The sequence below is a fragment of the Notolabrus celidotus genome, chromosome 5 (genome assembly GCF_009762535.1).
Source record: "Notolabrus celidotus isolate fNotCel1 chromosome 5, fNotCel1.pri, whole genome shotgun sequence".
In the NCBI taxonomy this organism is placed as follows: domain Eukaryota; kingdom Metazoa; phylum Chordata; class Actinopteri; order Labriformes; family Labridae; genus Notolabrus; species Notolabrus celidotus.
Window position 1 is genome coordinate 22,982,678 of NC_048276.1, and position 20,754 is coordinate 23,003,431.

The 20,754-nt window shown below is 38.4% G+C and overlaps 1 protein-coding gene across 1 annotated transcript; it reads right to left on the minus strand.

Annotated features, from left to right (window-relative positions):
- Positions 1–4,703: 4,703 nt before the first annotated feature.
- On the minus strand, positions 4,704–19,805 carry acer3 (alkaline ceramidase 3). Its single transcript, XM_034684442.1, has 11 exons — positions 19,442–19,805; positions 13,085–13,195; positions 12,842–12,894; positions 12,647–12,699; positions 11,171–11,252; positions 11,018–11,053; positions 10,140–10,198; positions 9,907–10,008; positions 9,204–9,308; positions 8,094–8,139; positions 4,704–8,001 (listed from the first exon to the last, which is right to left on the minus strand). The coding sequence occupies exons 1-11, from the start codon at positions 19,542–19,544 to the stop codon at positions 7,942–7,944; spliced, it is 810 nt and encodes a 269-aa protein (XP_034540333.1). The 5' UTR covers positions 19,545–19,805; the 3' UTR covers positions 4,704–7,941.
- Between the last annotated feature and the right edge of the window lie 949 nt (positions 19,806–20,754).

Sequence of the window (20,754 nt, forward strand, 5' to 3'; positions counted from 1 at the left end):
CATTTCCTCCGTTAGCATCAAAAAGAAAATGTTAGTTATTCAAAAGTCATTTACGAGGAAATGGCATTAATGTTAAAACTTGTCCATTGGTGTTTTTGAAAAAAAAAGACTGCTGTCGTCAGGAAAAGGGGGATTTTCTACCATCACGTCAGCACACTGAAACGGTGTTTTCCTCCTTTTCTCAATGAGACATAAAGTTGTGACAAACAAGCCCACAAACCTGTGCCAAGTGTCCTACTCATATGCATGTTTTTCCCCCTAAACTCTGACACATTTACACCACAGCTGTGTGTTCTCAGTAATGACAGGTTATAATATCTGCTAGGATCAGGATACATCCCACTGATAGGTACCCTCTCTGATTGACAGTGTGTGTTTTTATGCAAAGCTTGACTGATGTGTTTACAGTAGAGTGACATTATCTGTATCTATGTTTGACAGTTCTGCATCCTTAATGCTAAAATTCTTTTGGAAATGACGCTTAAAGGATGGGTTTGTGTTTATTCAGTAACACTGAACATAACAGAAACATAACAGAACTTGTGCAACATTAAACATTGACTGACTTTATATAACAATGTTTACTTGCGGTTCACGGACAGGAATGGGTGCAGCTTTAGATTCTTTGTCTTGACTTGTTCTTGATGTCAAGAGACTTATTTTTTCAGCTGAATTGTAAAAATTATATAATACAGCTTTAGGTTAGATGTCAGGATTTGATTCCTCCTGGTGAACCTGCAATATTTAAAGACAAAGACAATAAATGACGTGTAGGCCCAGTTATACTTTGTTCTACTTGGGATTATTTTACTGATGCATCTGTACAACAAATAGCAAGGATACAACCTGTCCAGGAATGCATCATCAAAAAAGAAGCAATTTAACTCAGATCCAACACTGAAAAACCACTGAACATGACACAGGATACAAAAACACTTAAAGTCTGAATAAGGACCATCTTGGCCCTTATTGCCAAATATCTTAGCTGCTGTGCCTTGGCTCTGGTTAAAGTTTCACATCTGGGTTATCTTCCATGTATTTTAAGATTCTTTTTACGGGGCTCTTTATGTTGTTATCAAGAGGGTAGGACAGTGGATGTAGAAGGAAACAGGGAAGAGAGTGTGGGGACTGATATGCGGAAAAGGACCACAGGTAGCATTTAGACTTGGGCCACCTGCATCGAGGACTAGAAAAGTCTCTGTACACAGGGTGAACACTTCTGGTGCATTCCCGTCTCAATTTAAAACGTCATATCATGTTATGCAAGAGTATAACTATTGAGGAATTAATTTCTTACATATACACTGCCATTTTCACTTTTTATTTTCTCAGAAAACGGGGCAGCAAATCTCTATGTGTTTTTCACTCACGTGGACTTTGGTGTCATTTCACTGTCATCAAATCACCAACATCACGTGTGTGTGTGTGTGTGTGTGTGTGTGTGTGTGTGTGTGTGTGTGTGTGTGTGTGTGCGTGCGTGCGTGAGTGCATGTGTGTGTGTTTATTAAATAAAGATCTACAAACCAACAACGAAGACAACACCAAAACTGAAGTGAGACTCAGAAAGCACTGTTTAGTCCAAGACTGATCTTGTGTTGAATATAAGTCGAGTGTGTCGACTGCTAACACCATATAGGTGTAACGAACGGTTTTTAAGCATTTATTTCAACTCAGCTCAACTCAACTCAAATCAACTCAACTCAACTTTATTTATACAGCACCTTTCATACATAAAAACATGCAGCCCAAAGTGCTTCACAGAATAACAGAGACAGAAAACAACAGCAATGCTAAAATTATAAAAGGCATGATTATAAATAGAATACTTAAAAAGAAAAGAAAATCAACACATTAGAATTAATAAAATAAGTAAGAGTGGAAAGAAAAGTTAAAAATAAGGTAGAGTTAACAAGATAAATTATTTTTTATAAATAAGATAAATAAATGTTAAAACAATGATTTAACTAATAATGATTTGAATAATAATAAAAATAATAAAAATAATAAAAATAATAAAAATAGTACAAAATAATAGCAGGGTCAAAGTATGGTAGCATCTAAAAAACAAAATGTGACATGAAATAAAACATTTTTTTTATTATTATGTTGACCAACAAATAAGTTAAAGGAAATTGTTGGGAAAGGAGGGAAAAGAGAGAAATGGTAAACGGATGCTAATAAATATCAGGTCAGGGCGTATCATTAACAGAGAGTGCATACAAATATACCAGAGCTTTTTCAGTCATCTTTTAAAAGCTCTATCTGTTGGTGGTTTCCTTGCAGTAACTCATACTTTTTTAAGTCTTTTGAAAAGACCTCAGAGCTAAAAAGAGACTACAGAATAAATACTGAAACAGCACTTAAGTTTAAGAGCTTAGGAGACTGTGTTTCTGGTTACACTTTAAGATCGTACAGTAGTAAAATTCCTATCACTGTCTTCAATCCCGGTTGTTATGAGCTGTTGGTGAACTGTTTTTGTTCCAACAGGCTCCTTGTACAGCACACACAAACACATGCACACACACACACACACACACCCACACCCACACACACACACACACACACACACACACACACACACACACACACATCCCATCATCTTCCCTTGAGTTTTTTTGTGACAAATCCATGTGACTAATACAGAGCTCAGTCACTAATCAGCAAATTAATAACTTAATCCTTGAATGAACAGTGGCTGTGACGCATTCTTTGAACTGTACCCAACACAAACAGGTGGGAGTCGCCCTCTGTGGTCTGTGGTTTCTATGGTCAGAGTGATGTAATGTGTCTAAAATACACTCAAAACGGGCAGCACTGTAATGACAAATTAATCTATGAATGAATCAATATGCTTCTGGTTGTTTGTGAATTTCATGTCACACTGTAAAATACAATTCCAAAGAAAAGCTTTTTTTATGTTCTATTTTTATTTTAATAGGAAAAATGACTTAAAGTTTGAGCAGTAAGGAAACAATGGCAGCAAAATGGCCCAACATTGTAAATGACAACCTAATTTACAGCAATATCCAATGAATCATTATCAAATCAGTATCCTGTTGTTAACATAATGCAAGATTTGGCTTCCCTTCACTGGCTTACCATCATCTTCAGGATCAGGTTTAAGACTTTAATACTGTTTTTCAAAAGTTTATATGGGCTGGCACCTTCATACTTGTCTGAGTTTTTGCACCTACATGCTCCAGCCAGACCACTGAGGTCAACATACCTGATGCTTTTAAATGTCTCAAGATCCAGACTCAAACCCTTTGTGGTGGCGACTCCCACATTATGTAACAGTTTACCTTTCAATATCAACATCAGACCTTTGAGAGTTTTAAATCTTTGCTTAAACCATCTCTTTAACTTGGCTTTTAATGATGAGCGTGACATCATGAAATTGTATTTGCTCTTATTTATCGTTGCTATTTATTGTGTTTTTAATATTTATTCTTTTTGACTCATATTTACTTTTTATTGACTGTGACCAGAGACCGTTAACACCTTAACTGTGTGTCTTATTGCGACTTTTTGGAATGATATGTTTACATGTCTGTCCTACTATTATTATTTACAACTTCAATCATTATTTCTGCCTATTAAAGGAAGTTTTCCTTGCCACTGTAAGTTGCAAAGCGCTCTGCTCATGGTGGATTAAGATGAGATTAGACTGGATGTTCAAATAGAGTAGGATCAAATCTTATTTAATCTTGATGTTTTGTCTTTGTAATTATTATAAAATAAGAGTGTGCTCTACACCTGTTCTTTCAAATAACATTTGTTGTGAATTGGCACTTTATAAATTAAGGTTGTTTGAGACAAGAGGTTCAGAGAGGTTGTACATTAAAGCAAACTCCTTGTTTATACAGTCTATGGCAGACTCACTTGTTAGCCCAGATCTCTGGTGTAAGAGCAGCTATGTACCGTGTCACCACCAAGAAGGATCCAAACTCTTATGTGCTTGGTGAGGAAACAGTTAAATGTATTTAAATGGACAGCCAGAAGACACAAAAAATAATCAGTAAAAAAAACCATCCTGTAGCCAGCCCCAAGTGGACAGCTTAGGAACTGCAGCTTTTTGCGTTTGCATATTAGCTTTGTTTTTTGATAGCAGTGTTTGCTACCTGGGTTCAACTCTCGGTGTTATATTTTGCAGGCCTTCTTTGTGAAATATAGGTCCTAATACTTACTAAACCACTATTAAGTAACTGTCAAAGAAATGTATGGAGTTAAAAGTAGAATAATTCATGAAGAAAGATTCTCATTTAAACATACATTTCTTGCTATATGCATGTTATTTGTAAAAGCAATAAACAAATGGAGATATTAGTGAAAGTCAGGGCCATTTATTTCACAGTCTTAACTCCTGAGTTTTTAAGTTTACTCACTGCATGTGTTTGTTTAAGCTTAGAAAATCCACAATGCAGGTCCTCAACAATCAGATTACAGGAATACGCCCTCACCTGCAAGGTGCAGTGTGTTTGTATCACAGCCAGGAAATGAGCACCACACCTTCAGCCTGCATGACTCAAATCAAAGCCCACAACAACTACCTTGTCTGTGATAAGGTGATCAAAAGTGTAGATTAGAGATTTGTGAGTAATCAATGGTTTCTGATACTCAAGCTTGAGTTTTACATTTGCTCTTAATGCCATAAAAGTGAGGTAAAATACAGGTTATGGAGTTGAAGGAAGTATACAGACACATCTGGACACTTTTCTTTTTATTTGACAATACAGAACATCGTTTAAAACTGGCACATGACCAAAGTTGAACCAAAAAGTTGGCAGAGTTTGCTCATCTGGCCTCAACACGTTAGTATTATCACTCACAGCTACAGTTAACATCATTAGAAGAACCTGTAACAGCGACGTTCGACAGGTGAAATGAATGGAGGGCCAATAAATTAAGGGACAGACTTTGAGATATAACCTTTTACTTTCCATCCTCCTGGTGCTCTTTACTGCTGATAATCAGGGGATACTGCACAACACAAGGGATGACGTTGTATATCATGAACATCAAGGCAACTTGGATTACACTGCAGAGATAACAATAAGGCACCCTCTCACCTCTACTGATGAGCAGTGAGTTCAAGAAAATGACTAATATCAATGACTCAGCACAGACTTCTGGACAATGTTAATACTTATCTTTCATATATTGTGCTTATGACTGTTTGCAACACTTAAACCACTGTTATATGAGAGTTAGTAGGTGAAACCAAATATGAATATATTGGAATATATTGAGTTTAAGGAAATAACCCGGTGTGTGGCAGTATAGGAGGCCACGTGAATAAAATTGTGCATCTTCCAATGGAACACGACTACTGTACTTCAAGCTCAGGTTTCTATAGTAACCTCTACATGTCCACAAATTCACAGTATAGCAAAACTACAACGACTTCACTCCACACCACAGATCCACTGCATGAAACTGAGGCTAAGTTCTCCAGTAGGTAGGTAGTAGTTCTGCAATGCTCTCTGGCATGCTTGGCAATGTCTGACATAAGCTGGAAGTTTATGCCCCCTAGTGGTTGTATCATAAAACTGCTCTCAATGACAGTCCTTCACAGGGTGGATGTGCCTTTTGACTTCTCACATATGTGCCGTTGGAAAACAAAATAATAAGTAAATTAAAATAAACTGAATGTGGTATTACTCTGGGACAGGTTTAAGTCTTCGGTATTTAGAGATGAAGTGATGTCTGAGACGGTTCAACCGTACCAATGTTTGCGTTTTACGAAATTCAATCGGTGAAATTACAACACCCTATTTGTGACACATATTCACCCATCAACAGTTGCTTATATGGATGCAAATTTGCAGCATATTAGTTCTTAACAAGTCATTATAAAGCATTAATAATGCCATATCCTGCATGACTGTACTCTACAACAGAGATACTTCCTGAAAATCTGAGGTCTCTATGCATATCAAAAAGCTCCATTAGCTTTATATATATATGTTGTTTTCATAAGTACCTGAAAAAAAGGTGTTTCATATTTGTGAATAATTATTAAGTGGTCCATACTTTAAGAGTGATATTTATCCTCTGAATGGGAAAATAAAATCTTATAAGACCTTTCTATTTATCAGTGTTTGTTTATAGCAATAATTGCTATTCAGAAAATTCAGTAATAATTCTAAATAAATCACATATTTATATGAATATCAGTGATTTATATATGATTTGCCTACAATGGGGAATTTGTGTTATAACAAGAATAAAAAAAACAAGAGAATTTAAGAACGAGACCTCACCTGGTACCATTTTAGAATTGTTTGTACATCTTAACACCTTTAGTTTTGTTCTACAGATTTAAAAAAAGATTGCATTCATTTACTGTTATTAAGTGAGATTGACTAATCTTGTTCTAACCTACAGGAGATCCTGTGTAACACAACCTTTACGAATTTCATGTGCTACAAGTTTCTTCGTATAAAATTGCGGTTTTACTCAGGTAAAATGCAGTGAAAAGGAAAGCACTCACTGAAACTCTTAAATTCTTGGTCATGCAGTATAATGCATTAATAACGGCTTAATATTGACTAGTAAAGAGCCACTTTGCAACTAATATGCTTGATACTCCACAACTAATTATTAGGGAATTGGTTTACCTGGACATGTGGAGTTCTGAAGGACAGACAGAGTAACAAAGCAGGGGAAGGTGCAAAGATCAAGACACAGTCTACGCTTTCTCCTGGTCCTTTAAACCAAGACAATAAAGACATCTAACTCTAACAAATCAATTTAAACAATACACATTTTAACTTCTGCTACCCTCCAGAGAGAGCTGTACACGTTCATTTCCTCAATTTGACTATGTGGTGAGTTAATGTATTTTCAGTGTGATTCCAGTGTCTGCATCATTTGTGTCTTTCTGGTCTAACAGTTTTCTTTTTGTTTATATATAATACACCCTGAGGGAGGCTCATTGTGGTTCTGAAACAACCCAACACTCACCCCCAGAGGGCTCGAGCAAATGTGTGCAGTATCTCTTTAAAGATGGTGAATGTGTCTCTCTGTCCACAGAAACATGAGATGAAGAAAGTGGTTCAACTTGCTCTGTGCTCCTGCCGCAATCTGAACCCTGTCCTAGATAAAATTAAAATTCAGTGTAATGAGGCTGCATACAAATATCCAAAAGCACTGCTTCCCTTTCTTGATTATAACAAGTTAAAAGATTAACAGGTCCCACACATCATATGACTAATTCAGTTCCCAGAGCAACTTTGGCAAAGAAATCAAGAAGTGAAGAGATTATTCCAGTCTTGGCGTGTTTTCAAGTAATAATGAAGCCTCTGGCAAAGCAAATGAAGGCGTATGAGCTGAACAGTATCACTTCCACGCTCCAGCTGGAGGCTACAATCCCACGTGTAGTGAGCACATCAAAAAAACTCAACACAATAATTGAAAAGGGATTAGACAACACTGTGGTGGAAGTAGAGCTCCCTCAGCTGCATGTGAGACGACACAGAAGCTAACCTCTTAGTTCTGCTCTAGTTTAGGGATCTGTTTACATACCTCCAGGCGTCAAATATCTGCAGAATCAAACATACAACATGAATCTGATCCTGTTTTCCCTATTCCCTTAATCACAATAAGATCACATTCATTACCCCTTCAGCATTACCTCTGTAGTGGACTAAACATCATATTTGCATTGAAAATTAATGAGCAATTAAAATGATTACACTCTACTCTACTAAAAAGTGATTAAAGACAAAGATCTTCCATTTCTTAAAACTGGACCCGGTGCTATACTGTACTTAGTTAATCCCCACAGTGCAGAACCAAAGGGTCCCCAGGTTGGAGCCCTGTGGTCCACCCGCCCCCTCGCTGTGTGCTGGGTTCCCAGCCGGGGGTATTGGAGATCCTTGTGCTGATGGTGTCTGGACATGGAGTCACCATCATGAAGTTGGTCCCCATCCCTTCATTTCAGCTCGTCTTCTGTGGCACTGGTTCAATGTGTAAAGTGGGCCACACTCCACACAGGAACTGAACACATTGAAAAGACGAGGGGAGTAATTTAACAGTGAATTCAAATAAATAACAGCTACAATATCAAACATGTGAAAAGATAGACATACCTTCACTTTTGGTCTGTGCTTGAGGTAGGTTGTCCTTATCTGCAGGCTGGAAAGAGAAACAACAAATGTTCATTGACTGTTCATTGACTCACCCCTATGAAAAGGATTACCTGTGCATGGTTGCTAATCTGTAGCAAATTAGCGGTTTGGCTAATTGTAGAAAAATAAATACATTTATTTTATTGTGAACCAGTGTGGACGTATTCAAGTCCAGGACTCAGACCTGAGTCTGACATGAGTCCTAATTGTCAGGACTCGTTACTTGACTTGGACTTGAGCCCTAATGAACTGGATTTGGACTCAGACTCAAACTAACAGACATCTGTCCAGGATGAACCTGGACAAGTATGTGACATGCTAAAGTGAGCCTACTTGGAAAGTTAATTCGTCACTATTAGCTGGCTAAAGTTAAAGTCAGCAACAGAGGTGACTCGACCAAAGCGTGAAAGATACTTGGCTACTTACAGTTCTGGTTAATGGAAGGTGGGTTGTGCATATTTTTGCGTTTATTAGACATCTGCAGTGCATCAGAAACAATGTGTGCGTCTCCCCATCACACTGCTATGGTATATATTATTAAAGGGGAATCCACTTGGACTTGAGAATTGGTGACTTGACTACAACTACAACACAGCTGTAAACATTTGAAAGACTTAATTTATGTAAAACCTAATCAATAACATAGTAAACCTTCATTTGACAGAAGTCACATCATAATCATTTGAAGGAGGGCAAAAAAAAGGAAATAGCCAGATAAAAAAAAAAACCTCACTCAAATTTGAGGAAATATTATGTCTGGAAAAAATGGGACAGATGTGAGGACACAGTGACCCTTAATCTCTGAAACTTAATCAACACAATCTATCACATGTGAAAAGATGGGACAGAAAGAATGACAAGGAAAGTGTTTTTCCAAACATGATGTATATCTGACCTTTGACCTGCTGCCATCACGTCATCATTTTATCACACCAGATATTAGGGTAAAATAGTGTCATTGTCAGTGAAAGAAGTCTTAGGATGCTGCCAAAAATATCACACTTGACCGGAAAATCAGTGGAAGTTTCTGACAAGGAGGCAAAATAAAAGTCCCTGTGGCTGAAAGATTACCTGAGGAGTATGTGCAGGTAGGATCCCAGGCCTGTGAGGATGTGCCACCAGGCGTGGAACTGCGTTACTGCCCCCACGACAGGGGGGAGGTTATGTCTGGCATTTCTAGAATGGCAAGAAGAGTTGATTGGACAACTGAATTTAGCTTTTGAAAATACATTTCTGACAGGGATCATAAAAAAAGAGTCTGCAACATAAATCTGAAAGTAGTGTACCCAAGTTTGATTTTGTTGATGTTTTAGGATGTGTGAAGTTTGGCGCCCCTTGTGGACAAAGCACTACCCTAAACCTCTTCCCTGAATTTGTTGTGTACATGTGCAAGTTTTGCTTGTTTGTTTACTTGTTCATTAACTTATTTATTTAGAAAAATGTCATTCTGTAGTCTGTTAGCTGTCAAACAGATCGCCCATGAAGAACCTTTACTGTGAAAATGTAAAAGATGCTGTGTGAGCAGCATGCTGTAAATCGCCTTACCAGACACTTAGCTGCCTGCAGCCATTACAGGCTTTAAAAGTTAGTGTATGCTGTATAAAGGGGATCTGTATTAACAGCAGTCTGTGAGAAGAAGAAGTTTTCTCTAATATTCTCAAATTTCTCTCTGAATATTGATAGGATCATTTTGACAAGTAACTAGTGCAGGATAATGAATCACCGGACTGAATATCTCTTGATCCTATGGCACTTCACTGTGATGACCTCTCACCTTAATACGCCACAGTAAAAATTGTCCATGTTCCAGAAGAAGAACCCTAACATGAAGATCCCCAATGAGGTGTAACACAGCGGTCGGAGCCATGGATACACCCTAACATTAACACAAAAAGAAATCAAAGGAAGCACAAGCCAGTTATTTTGTTGAATATTAAAAGCAAGGATTCCTTTCATATTGTAATGTTTTAGCATTTTAATAAAAAAAAAGTCCTTATAGAAACTTGCCATGTAACGATGTAGATGGATCGTATCACCAGACAAGCTACGAGAGTGCCGTACATGACCTGGAAGAGATAGATGCAATAGTGAGTAAATTAAATTAATAATGTGACTACTTTCTAATCAAACAAGGCGTCACAGAGACAGAGACTGTTTCAAACATGGAATAAATCTCAGTGAAACACTGCCTCTTGGTTTCTGAAATCAGAATATGATATTAACATGCACAAACACAAAAACAAGATACTTAAAAATCTGATCAAAACCAGGATACTGGAGTCCATGTAAATACACTCCATGTTAAAGAAGTAGAAAAATATTCATACAGAAAGTGGTAATTTAAAACCAACTCTCTGCACTCGTTCTCTTTGATCAAACAGGATCAACACCATCAGACTTCTTATTACCAAACACATTCAGATCTTAAGAGTAAACACAGGCAGCTTTGTCACATTGTCTTTACTGTTGTGAAGCAACACAAGCTGAATGTGAGACTCAGGCAGGTAATGACAAACTCTGTGTAAGAGACTCTGGTTTGAGTTGTGTTTGGAAGTTTGTGTAGTAACCATGATCCTCAATGGAAACAATGGAAACTGTGGTGTAATCTAATATCTTCAGAGTTCAAATCTGTGTGTACTACACCTTTATAAAGAGTAAATGTAAAGTAACAGATAATAACATTCAATTGTATATTTTGTTCATCTGCCTTCTTGTTAATTACAACTTAATGTTTAAAAAGCAGCATGGACTGAAAGGACTGCTGCATGCAACGTTGGCAAGCCTGATGTTTACACAAGGTTCAAATGTCTTGAGGGACGCTGAGCCCTTATCGCAAACAATAAGCACTGTGAGCCAGGTGAACAACACACACAACACTCCCTTACCTGGTGAAAGACTGGCTCCTTCCAGTGTAAATATACCTGCAAAATAAATACAGGAACGACTCAAGAGGATATCATGTCGGTTTAAGTTGATTTAAAACGTGGCCTCTAAAGGTAGGTGACTGTAAAGAACGCAAAGTGAGAACAGATACTCACCAGAGTGACGGAGACACTGAAGAATAACAACAGTGCTATGGGAATAAAGCCAATCTTGTTCTGTTGTTTGAAGCACTCGTATCTGGAAGTAAAACAGCTGTTTATCTGACATGCTCATTAATATCTCAGCACAACAACATGTAAGGCTGCAGCTGTGACACACTTTCTGAAAGAGGAGAAAACATGGTACTAAAGTACGGAGACTCTATTTCAATCTAACTACTTCTGGAGGTTCATGAAAAGGTTGTTTGCCACTTCGTTTGTAAGGAGCAGCCAAAGCAAAATGATCCTAAACTTGAAAGAGAGGACAACAGTTTCACAGTCCTTTAGCATAAACTTTAGCTATCAAAACCACATCTCACAGGAAGCTTTTTCATATCAGCTCCCTGCAGAGACCAGCACTGAACAGAGAGCTGGGCTCTATGTAGACTATTATTAACCACAGACTGGAGAGACCTCATGCCAAATAACTGGGCCCTCTCATTGATCAGAACCAAAGAGTCCTTTGTTTATGGGCATATGCAGCCTGAGTGTCACAGACACTCTGGACTTTCTATTACAGGGTTTGAGCTTTGGGAGCCAGCACTGCACTTGGGGCTTGTTCTAGAGAACCAGGTTACCGGCCCTTAGATCTCCAGGTTACCCTGATTAGTGGGGTTTGTTAGGTTGTTTAAGAGTTAAGGACAGTTTCCGGTTTTGGTGTCAAACCTCAGGTTACCAAGGAACTCTGTGGACAGGGAGGTCTAAAGTCCGCTCCTTGTCTAGGAACAAAGGCTTGAGAAAGGTGTGCAGTAGATGCTGCAGATCTGGTTGCTTCAATAGCCTTTAGAGGAAGCACCAAGCCAGTCGTTTATATCGCTGAGGATGAAAAAATCTTCCCAACACAACAGTCACAGTCTCTGTCCATCCACTTTTTGAATAAATGTGAGACTAGCAATAAACTGAATGGTGGGACACAGAATTTAAAGGTCCTGTCCTAGAAGACAACCCCTTATCCTATGGTCTCCCATCGTGTTCTGCAATGAAGAAACCAGCTTGCTGATCTTCTACCTCACCTTGTAGACAGACTTTGCTGATATACAGTATAAGTGGAGTTGTCTCATGTACCAAGAGAGGAGCCCATTGATAAGCTTCCCACTTGGTAAGAGGACAACCATGATGCCAACTAGAGTTTCCCCATAGAATGAGGCTGATATACGAGTGTGGTGTCGGGCTTAACTGACAATAAGATATGAAAAGACAACATTTAGTAACAAACCATCACATCAGATTTGACCTATCACACTTGTGCTGCTTATTAGTGAGTGGCCAAGACAGAAGAAGTGTCCTAAAGATCATCAGCTATCCCCACTAGAACATGAGAAACTTTACCTTCATCAACATCAAGTCATCAGTATGAAATTGATTGGTGTAATTTCAGGCCACATTGTATTTCTCCTTGATCATTTCCACAGCAGTAAAGATGCAACTACTTACAGACAGTAGACAAAGACACAGGTGCTGTATATCATCGGTAACTCGTCCATTAACTGCAAAGAAAAACAAAGAGACGAAGCACAAGATTATGTTGTTGTATCATGGTATTAAAACTCAGTGTATTCTCAGAGAGAAATGATTCTGCACACTTTGTTTGGTGGTGTAAAAAAGGTTTACAGGAACACTTGAGCTCACCTGCATCTTGTACTGCAACGTCATGTGAAAGCACCAGGAACCAACTCCAACAACTGAGTGACACACAGACAAAGACCCTTAGTCAGGACGTTCTCACAAACACACAGTAAGAAGGTCATCTGAAGGAAGTGCTTAACAACTGTTAAAGTCACTGTCATTACCCTAAACGCGTAATGGGAGCCGTGTTTATTTGGGTATGTTATTGGTGCACAGAAAACAAATGTATGTTTTTAACAGACTCACCCGAAAGTCCGAGGAAAGAGCAAACGTAGCGAAACTCGAGGCCATCACGAAACGTTTGGATGGCTCCATAAATGGGGGGAAGAATCATAATCAGGTTGCTGACAGTGTTCCCTGTTTTAAAAAAAGGTGAGAGAGATCAGTTAAAGGCTGAGGTAATGACTTGAGACGTGTGAACACTTTGGAGGCCTCTATGATTGGGTGATGTGAGAGCAGTCAGAGTTCAAGGGGGACAGTCTGGGTTACATCCTTGTGATCATTACAACAACCACATGAGCAGGGTTTTATTACAGAAACCTGATCACTGCAGGAGGAGTTCACGCACACACTTCTGTTTCTATCTGCTCCCACAGTGCATGGATTTTCTGCTTTGGTGCACAGACAGCGCTCATAATGCTGGAATACTATCTGTCACTTAATAATCTTTGCAAAACACAAGAAATGTGATCATAATAATTACAGGCACTGGTATAGGATAAATAAGTGGATATTAAATAAGAAATATCATCTCTCTATTGTTATAGGGTCCCAATGTTAAGATAACTAATCTACTAAACAAACGTTCATCACATCACTTGTTATAACTGTAGAAATATTTGTACTGGATATGTGTGCTGCAAACTTTTATCTGCCTTCATGGTAACACAGACATGTAGTAATTTACATAACAAGCAAATTATCCGTGAATACAAAATAATAGGCAAAATGTTTTGTGTTGTTTGAATATTTTGTAGATCTGTTTCAATGCAGCAAGTACCTCAAATGCCTCTGGAGTGGCTTGAAATGAAGAAACAATATACAAGTCTATTTACCAATGTGATTCAGTATTTTATCTCTGAAAGAAACAATCGTTAAAGGCTTCCTCAGTATGTTGTTGTCTTGTTTGTTTATCTACTGTATGTATCTTTTCGTGTTTTTACAAAGGATGAATCCGAGCAAAGGCAATACTGAAAGCAACCACATCACATCCATACAAGTCAAGTGACGTAAAGCTGTTAAAAAGACTGTTAGAGGAGTTTTCTTGACCACCTTATGGTGGCATTGATGTACTGCAATTGCCATCAGGAGTAAAAATCAAGCGGCAACCTCCGGTCTCAAACGATGAAACCCATGCAGAAGTGTTATAAACTGCAATTCTTCGAGAATCCTCTTGAGGCTGGCTGCATAAACACTGGAAAGCACATAGACCCCAATTCAAAAAAGACGATCTTTGCAGCATTAATAAACATGTTTATAGCCTGGTTCAAAAAACGGCTTGGCTCTACCTAGCTAATTTCTCTATCGGCACACACTGTACGGGGTCTGAATTTTTTTCTAACGTGACGGTTCAGAAGATATTAAGATTAACAGTTTTTGCCCAAATAAGGACATGACTGACTTGACTCCCGGACGGGGACACATAGCTGTTGGCTACGAGGCTCAAACTCTACCCCTTTACGTCACACTTTGGCTGGTTGAGTTCCATTTCCAATATGGCTGCCGCCATCGATTGGCTTCAAAACAGCGCTCAGAAACAGATGGGTGATGTCACGGATACTACGTCCATATTTCATACAGTCTATCGTAAACACAAACAAAACAGGAACTTTTCTTTTATTCTGAGTTGCACTGTTGTCACTCTTAGTCCCATGAAGATGCATTTAAAGTTGAATTATTATTTTTGGAAAGCATTTGAGAAAACCTAGGGTGTGAGGTGAAAAGCTTCAAGTTACCTGCCTTTAAGTTGCTTAAAGCAAAATGTCTTAGAGAGCCTTATCTGTGTAATCTACGGTTTAACTGGTGTCAATGTTTATGCAAAAGTCCCTCCCTCAGGATATTACTGAGTACTGATTGTGGTATTGGTACACATCATCAGTCCACAGTAGAGCTAATAGAATAGTGAAATATAGCTTTGCTCTTGTAGGGTGTGGTGATGTACAAACTCAGTCATAGAGAGCTAACCAGGATATTAAACAGTTAAAAGGGTATGCTGCTGAAAAGTTGGCCTGATTTCATATCCAAAATGACGCTCTCCTTTTATCTGCCGCTGTCTGATAATAGTCAAGGTGATCCTTCGGGGCCCTTAATCTCAAAATGTTTAGACTTTGGTTACTGATAATGAACGCACACACGCCAAAAGGCTACAGCACATGGTTGTATCGTGTCCCACATTTCAATGTCGTCTTCAAACTCAATGCGATGACACCTTTATGACCTCTCTATCATCTGCTGATTCTTTGAAAACACATAACGCACAAAGGCATGAATCAAACAGGGATTAGAGTTGTGTCCGTGTGTCTCTTTTTTGAAATATACAATGCCACATTCCAGCCATTGTAACCATTCAAATTGCCAAACAAGTCTTCTGTGGCTGCAAACAATCCCTCAGCGAGGCCAGCGTGTGTCATTTGTGTAAACAAACCTTCAACTGTCAGTATCCTGGATATAATGGAGGACAATGTTTAGAAATGTTAAACTGAAATGACTATGAGTATAGTATGCTGAAGACAGTAAGCCATTTAACCGCAACAAACTAATCACTTAAAGTTTTTAGGACAACAAACTATAGAGTGTAAAACAACAAAGACCTCTTAGCCTGGCTCAAATATACAGAAATAAAAGCAACAATCTGACTCAACTTTGAGCCATTTGATTAAAGTTTACCTTGAAATAACTGTTGCATCAAAGTACCCTGAGTAATAGATAATACAGTCAGCAGCTGGACATACAGTATAAACTGTACTCTGAATAACACTTATATTTAAAGCTCCAATGAGGAGTTTTTGACAGGCAATGAAACAAACTGAGATTAACAGTGATGCCTCTTTATGACTTATAAAAGCAAACAAGACCTTCCACAACAAGACTGAAAATGTCTATGTTATAATTTTGAATGCATGTAAATGTTATGAGGGGGTAGTTGTCAACGAAAACACCCTTGTCTTTACGTTATCCATTGCACACTCAGTGGTGAATGTGGCTCCGAAAATAAATCCGGACGAGATATTTTGTCAGAGAGTACTACTTTTGTGTAAGGACAAGGTCAGCAAAGCTTTAAGTGCACCTCTTTGCCCACAGGGGGCACCCTAATAAACACAAAGTGAAATAAACCTTCAATATATAAAAGAACACTCGAGCCAGGAGTTCTGAGAAAATGTAGAGGAGTAAGATTTGTGTGATTTGTATAAAGCTGAGAATAAAGACACGCTTTCAAAATGTAGTCTGCTAGATTAATTAAAAACAAAGGGGAAAATGTCATTGTTTTATGAGATGTCAAAAAATGTCCTCCTTAAGTAAAGGTACAGTGCATAGAAATGTGGTCAGAATCTATCTAATCATAGCCTTGTTCATTTCCAAGAGTTGGCTTAACACTATTGAGTAACGTGGCCATGATAATTTGGGTTCAACAGGTCATGCTAACCTTGTTGGCTCTTTCTAGAGTCATAAAGACTTGTTACTACAGGTGATCAGATAACATGTTTTCATCAGAGGGTACATTTGTCTTCAGTTTCGCACTGGTTTACGGCTCTGGTGGTCACCCAAACTTCAAGCTTTCATAACACCCATTTTTGTATCAAGGTTATTGTCTTTAACAAAAACAAACACACAAACAAAAATGTAATTGTTTTAAAATAAAACTGAACAAATCAAAAGCTGGGGCACTGATTGGCCTGGTGGTTTAAGGGCACACCCTCTGTGCAGATTCCTCGTCGCTGTGGTTGCTGGTTCGACTTCCAGTTATGACCCTTTGCTACAGGTCTCCATTTTCGTCTTTGACATATTTTTCTTACGTTTAAGGCACAAGCACACTGACTGACAACTTTATGGTTTGTCTTTTTAGGATATTTGTGCTTGAATATGTTGTTAAAATTGGCACTACACTTAAATGCAATTCCTTTCCAGCCTCTTTAAGGTCTTCCTTTGACTAGTATCACATCTTCTCAAAAAAATAAACTAGCATTATGAATATAACTAGCATTAAAACAACTTAGGTCAAAACAAAGTAAAATACTGACTGAGGAAAAAATGAAGACTGTCAAAACCTTATTCTGTATTTAAACAATTCTGCTATTTTGGCTTCATTTGTTTGCAGAATCCCAAGTATCACAGTGAGGACAGCTTGGTCCTCTACAGAGGTGTCAAGTAAAAAAGTACAAATACTTCGTTACCTCACATATGTAGAAATTTTGGGCATCTATTCTTTACTGGAGTAATTATTTTTCAGCCGACTTTTTAACTTCACGCAATTATCTGTACTTTCTACTCCTTACATTTTAAAATAGCCTTGTTACTCCTATTGACCAATAGTAAAACCCTATTAGTCAACACCAGTTGTTCCTGGTCTTGAATGTGTGTGGGTGCTTGATGCTTGGATGTACATTGACATTCCAATAAAGGCTATTGATAACATGCCGGTGAAGTTTGACTTTTTGCACCATTACAATACTTATAGGCAACTAGTCATCATATCCTCCGCTCCATGAAACACGTTAATGCCATAGACTGTATAAAACATGGACGTAGTATCTGTGACGTCACCCATCTGTTCCTGAGAGCTGTTTTGAAGCCAATCGACGACAGCAGCCATATTGGAAATGAGGAACTCAACCAGGCAGAGTGTGACGCAAGCGTGCCGGACACGGCCCTGGTGGTGAGGCTTTCAGCATTGTGTCTGCCCCCTGGTGGCTGGCTACAGTATAGGTCAAAAAATCCGTCAGACAAACTTTAAAAAATGAATACACGTCATACGAATGTTTCTCACATCCGTATGCTGTGGTGATATATAGTTAGTATTTGACTGTTTTGTGTCCAAGGCCTCTTTTTCCTGAAAAGTTTCTTTTTCGTTAGTTATTAGAGTTTAAAAAACGGGGTTTTACTTCCTGGTTTCCTTTGATTCACAGCCGCCGTAGAGAGAAACTTCAAAGGACACACAGCGTCTTGTGACGCTACGCTGTAGGGCGGAGCTTGTTGCAGTGGCTTCACAGGCTCTGGCTGCACAATGGCTGCGCCCAGGAGTGGGATTTTTTTGGCTTCAGAACTGGAAGAGGCGGAGCAACGCCGTCCATTTTTATTTACAGTCTATGGTGTGACGTAGTTTGAGCCTCCTAGCAAACAGCTATGTGTTCCCGTCCGGGAGTCAAGTAGAGATAGAGAGATTAGCTACGTAGAGCCAAGCCGTTTTTTTAACCAGGCTGTAAAGATGTTTATTAATGCTGCAAAGATCGTCTTTTTTGAATTGGGGTCTATGTGGTTTCCGGTGTTTCTGCAGCCAGCCTCAAGAGGATTCTCCATGAATTGCAGTTTATAACACTTCCGCATGGGCTTCATCATTTGAGACCGGATGTTGCCGCTTGGTTAATGCTCAGTAGTACACATATATATATGGTTCTTTGATGTATTTGCATTGTACGAAAATGCGTTCATTTTCAATGGGCATAAATGCGGCTGAGACAGGTGCAACACAAATATTTGAACATTAACATATTAATATAACATTATAGTTATTATGGCCTTCAGAAACATGTTTTTTTGGGGGGGAGGTGGGGTAGTGCACTATAGGCCCCTGTGGTGCAGCCTAAGCTTTTGTCCTTCTGGCATTTTTCCCCTTACATTACTTTTACTTTTATACTTTAAGTAGTTTTGAAACCAGTACTTTTACACTTTTACTTGAGTAAAAAACTTGAGTTGATACTTCAACTCCTACAGAAGTCTTTTTAAACCCTAGTATCTATACTTCTACCTGAGTAATGAATGTGAATACTTTTGACACAGTCTCTGGTCCTTGCACATGAGTTTTACTGACATGGCAGCTTTCTGAACAGTGACACACTAACCATGTCTGTATATCTAAAGATAAAGGTTCCTGAGAAACCAGTTCTTTATCGTTGGACAGAGAAGAGAGTCTCACAGACAGTGTGGAGGAAACGTTTATCAAGTTTCAAGTTGAGCCTGTAAACGCCAATGCTTACAGGTGAACACAGAAGACCTGTTCATTAGTTATGATACATTAAATGCAGGGTAATGTTAAGTTGTATTTTCGATAAGCTACACTGTGCACCGTGTGAGTGATAACGTACAGTAAAGCTAACCTCCATGCAAAACAGGTTGATTTGTAATCTCCCCGCGGTGGATCAGTTCCTCATTAGAGGGTTGTGTTTGTTTAACGCAGAGCAAGCTAGCATTAGCTTAAAACAGGCAGCATGTAATCCACCTGCCTTTATGATAATAATAACATGAAAGAACCTGCTCAGACTGCATGTTTACGTCGGTCAGAAGCGGCTGGACGTGACACTGTAAGACGGTCCTCCCTGAAAGTACTCCAAAACCAAACCCTTATTCACAGTTTGCGCGCACACAATGCAGTCATATTATTTTACTCACAAAATTCGGCGATGTAAAAAGAGACGACATAATTTTCTTCACACCAGTCAATCGTTGAGGTCAAATGCCCCCAGTATCCTGGTCTGTCCATATGGGGAGCCATGATGGAAGAGGACGAGAAGGATGTGGGTACTAACGGATTTGTAGTCCCATCACAGCTGCGATACCAGCCCTTCTCCTCCTCCTCCTTCTCCCTCCTCCTCCTCCCCCTTATTGGCGACAGAAAAGACGGATCACAAAGTCCGGGACGAAGGATTCAGTAATAAATTACTGATAATTACAACCTTCTACTGTCAGCACCCAGTAAAGAAAAGGTGTTATTTATTCACTTAGAGTGTGGGAGCTACGGAAGCCCTAGATGGACATGGGTAACACTTTACAATAAGGGAACAGTTTTCTTAGTGAAATAATGCTGAAGTCATGTTGAAGTAATGCATGACTCATGATGAATTTCTGTATGAATTAATAATTAATTCCTGTTGTTCACCATGAACTAATGATCCTGTCACTTTGACTTCATGTAATGACAACGTGTTTAATACATCATTAGTTAAGGTATGGTAATTAACAGTTACTTCATACATCAGTTCATATATGACCAAAAAAATGTTGTTTTTTAGGATAATTGCATATGAACAGCCTCTCAATCTGAAATTTTAAACTTCATATTTATGAGAACAAACTGAATGGAGGACTGCACACTTATATATGTATATATTTATAAACGTGTGTGTGTATGTGTGTGTTTGTTTGTGTGTGTGTGTGTTTATTACACATATATGTTTGTTTAAATACTGTATATATTGTATATATGTATATGTATTTATACACACACACCATTCAGTTTTTTTCTCAGAAATATGACGATTAATCTACTTTAGATTAATTTTACCAGAGTTGTCCACAATTAAAAAAAAATTGAAATCAATTATACAATTATTATCAACCAAATATTCTAATAAAACAGAAGCTCATTTACAGTGCAACACCACTTAGACCTTTCACTATTCATATCACTCTGCCTCAAAGGCATGAATACAGACTACTCACAGGTGGGTTTTTTTTTTGGTCTACGTCAATCACTCACTCATAAGTCAAAGCAAATGTCACCAAACCTTGTGACATTAATGCATCATAAATGCAAAAATACAAAGAAACATACACATTACAAATGTAGTCTGTGTATACTACAGGTGTATTATCATTAAGCCTCCTCAAAAATTCTGTGAAGTCATGTTGATTCAAAGCTTGAAACCACATGAGCTGGACTCCAGTTACATACAACATTGATTAAAACCTTTATATTTGTTTTT

Excerpts from the sequence above, each read along its gene's own strand:
- acer3 (XM_034684442.1), bottom strand. The coding sequence starts at position 19,544 with ATGGCTCCCCATATGGACAGACCAGGATACTGGGGGCATTTGACCTCA. Across the intron at positions 12,895-13,084 it reads CTCTTTCCTCGGACTTTCGG|TTGTTGGAGTTGGTTCCTGG; the intron begins GTGAGTCTGTTA and ends TGTGTCACTCAG. Across the intron at positions 12,700-12,841 it reads CGTTGCAGTACAAGATGCAG|TTAATGGACGAGTTACCGAT; the intron begins GTGAGCTCAAGT and ends TTTTCTTTGCAG.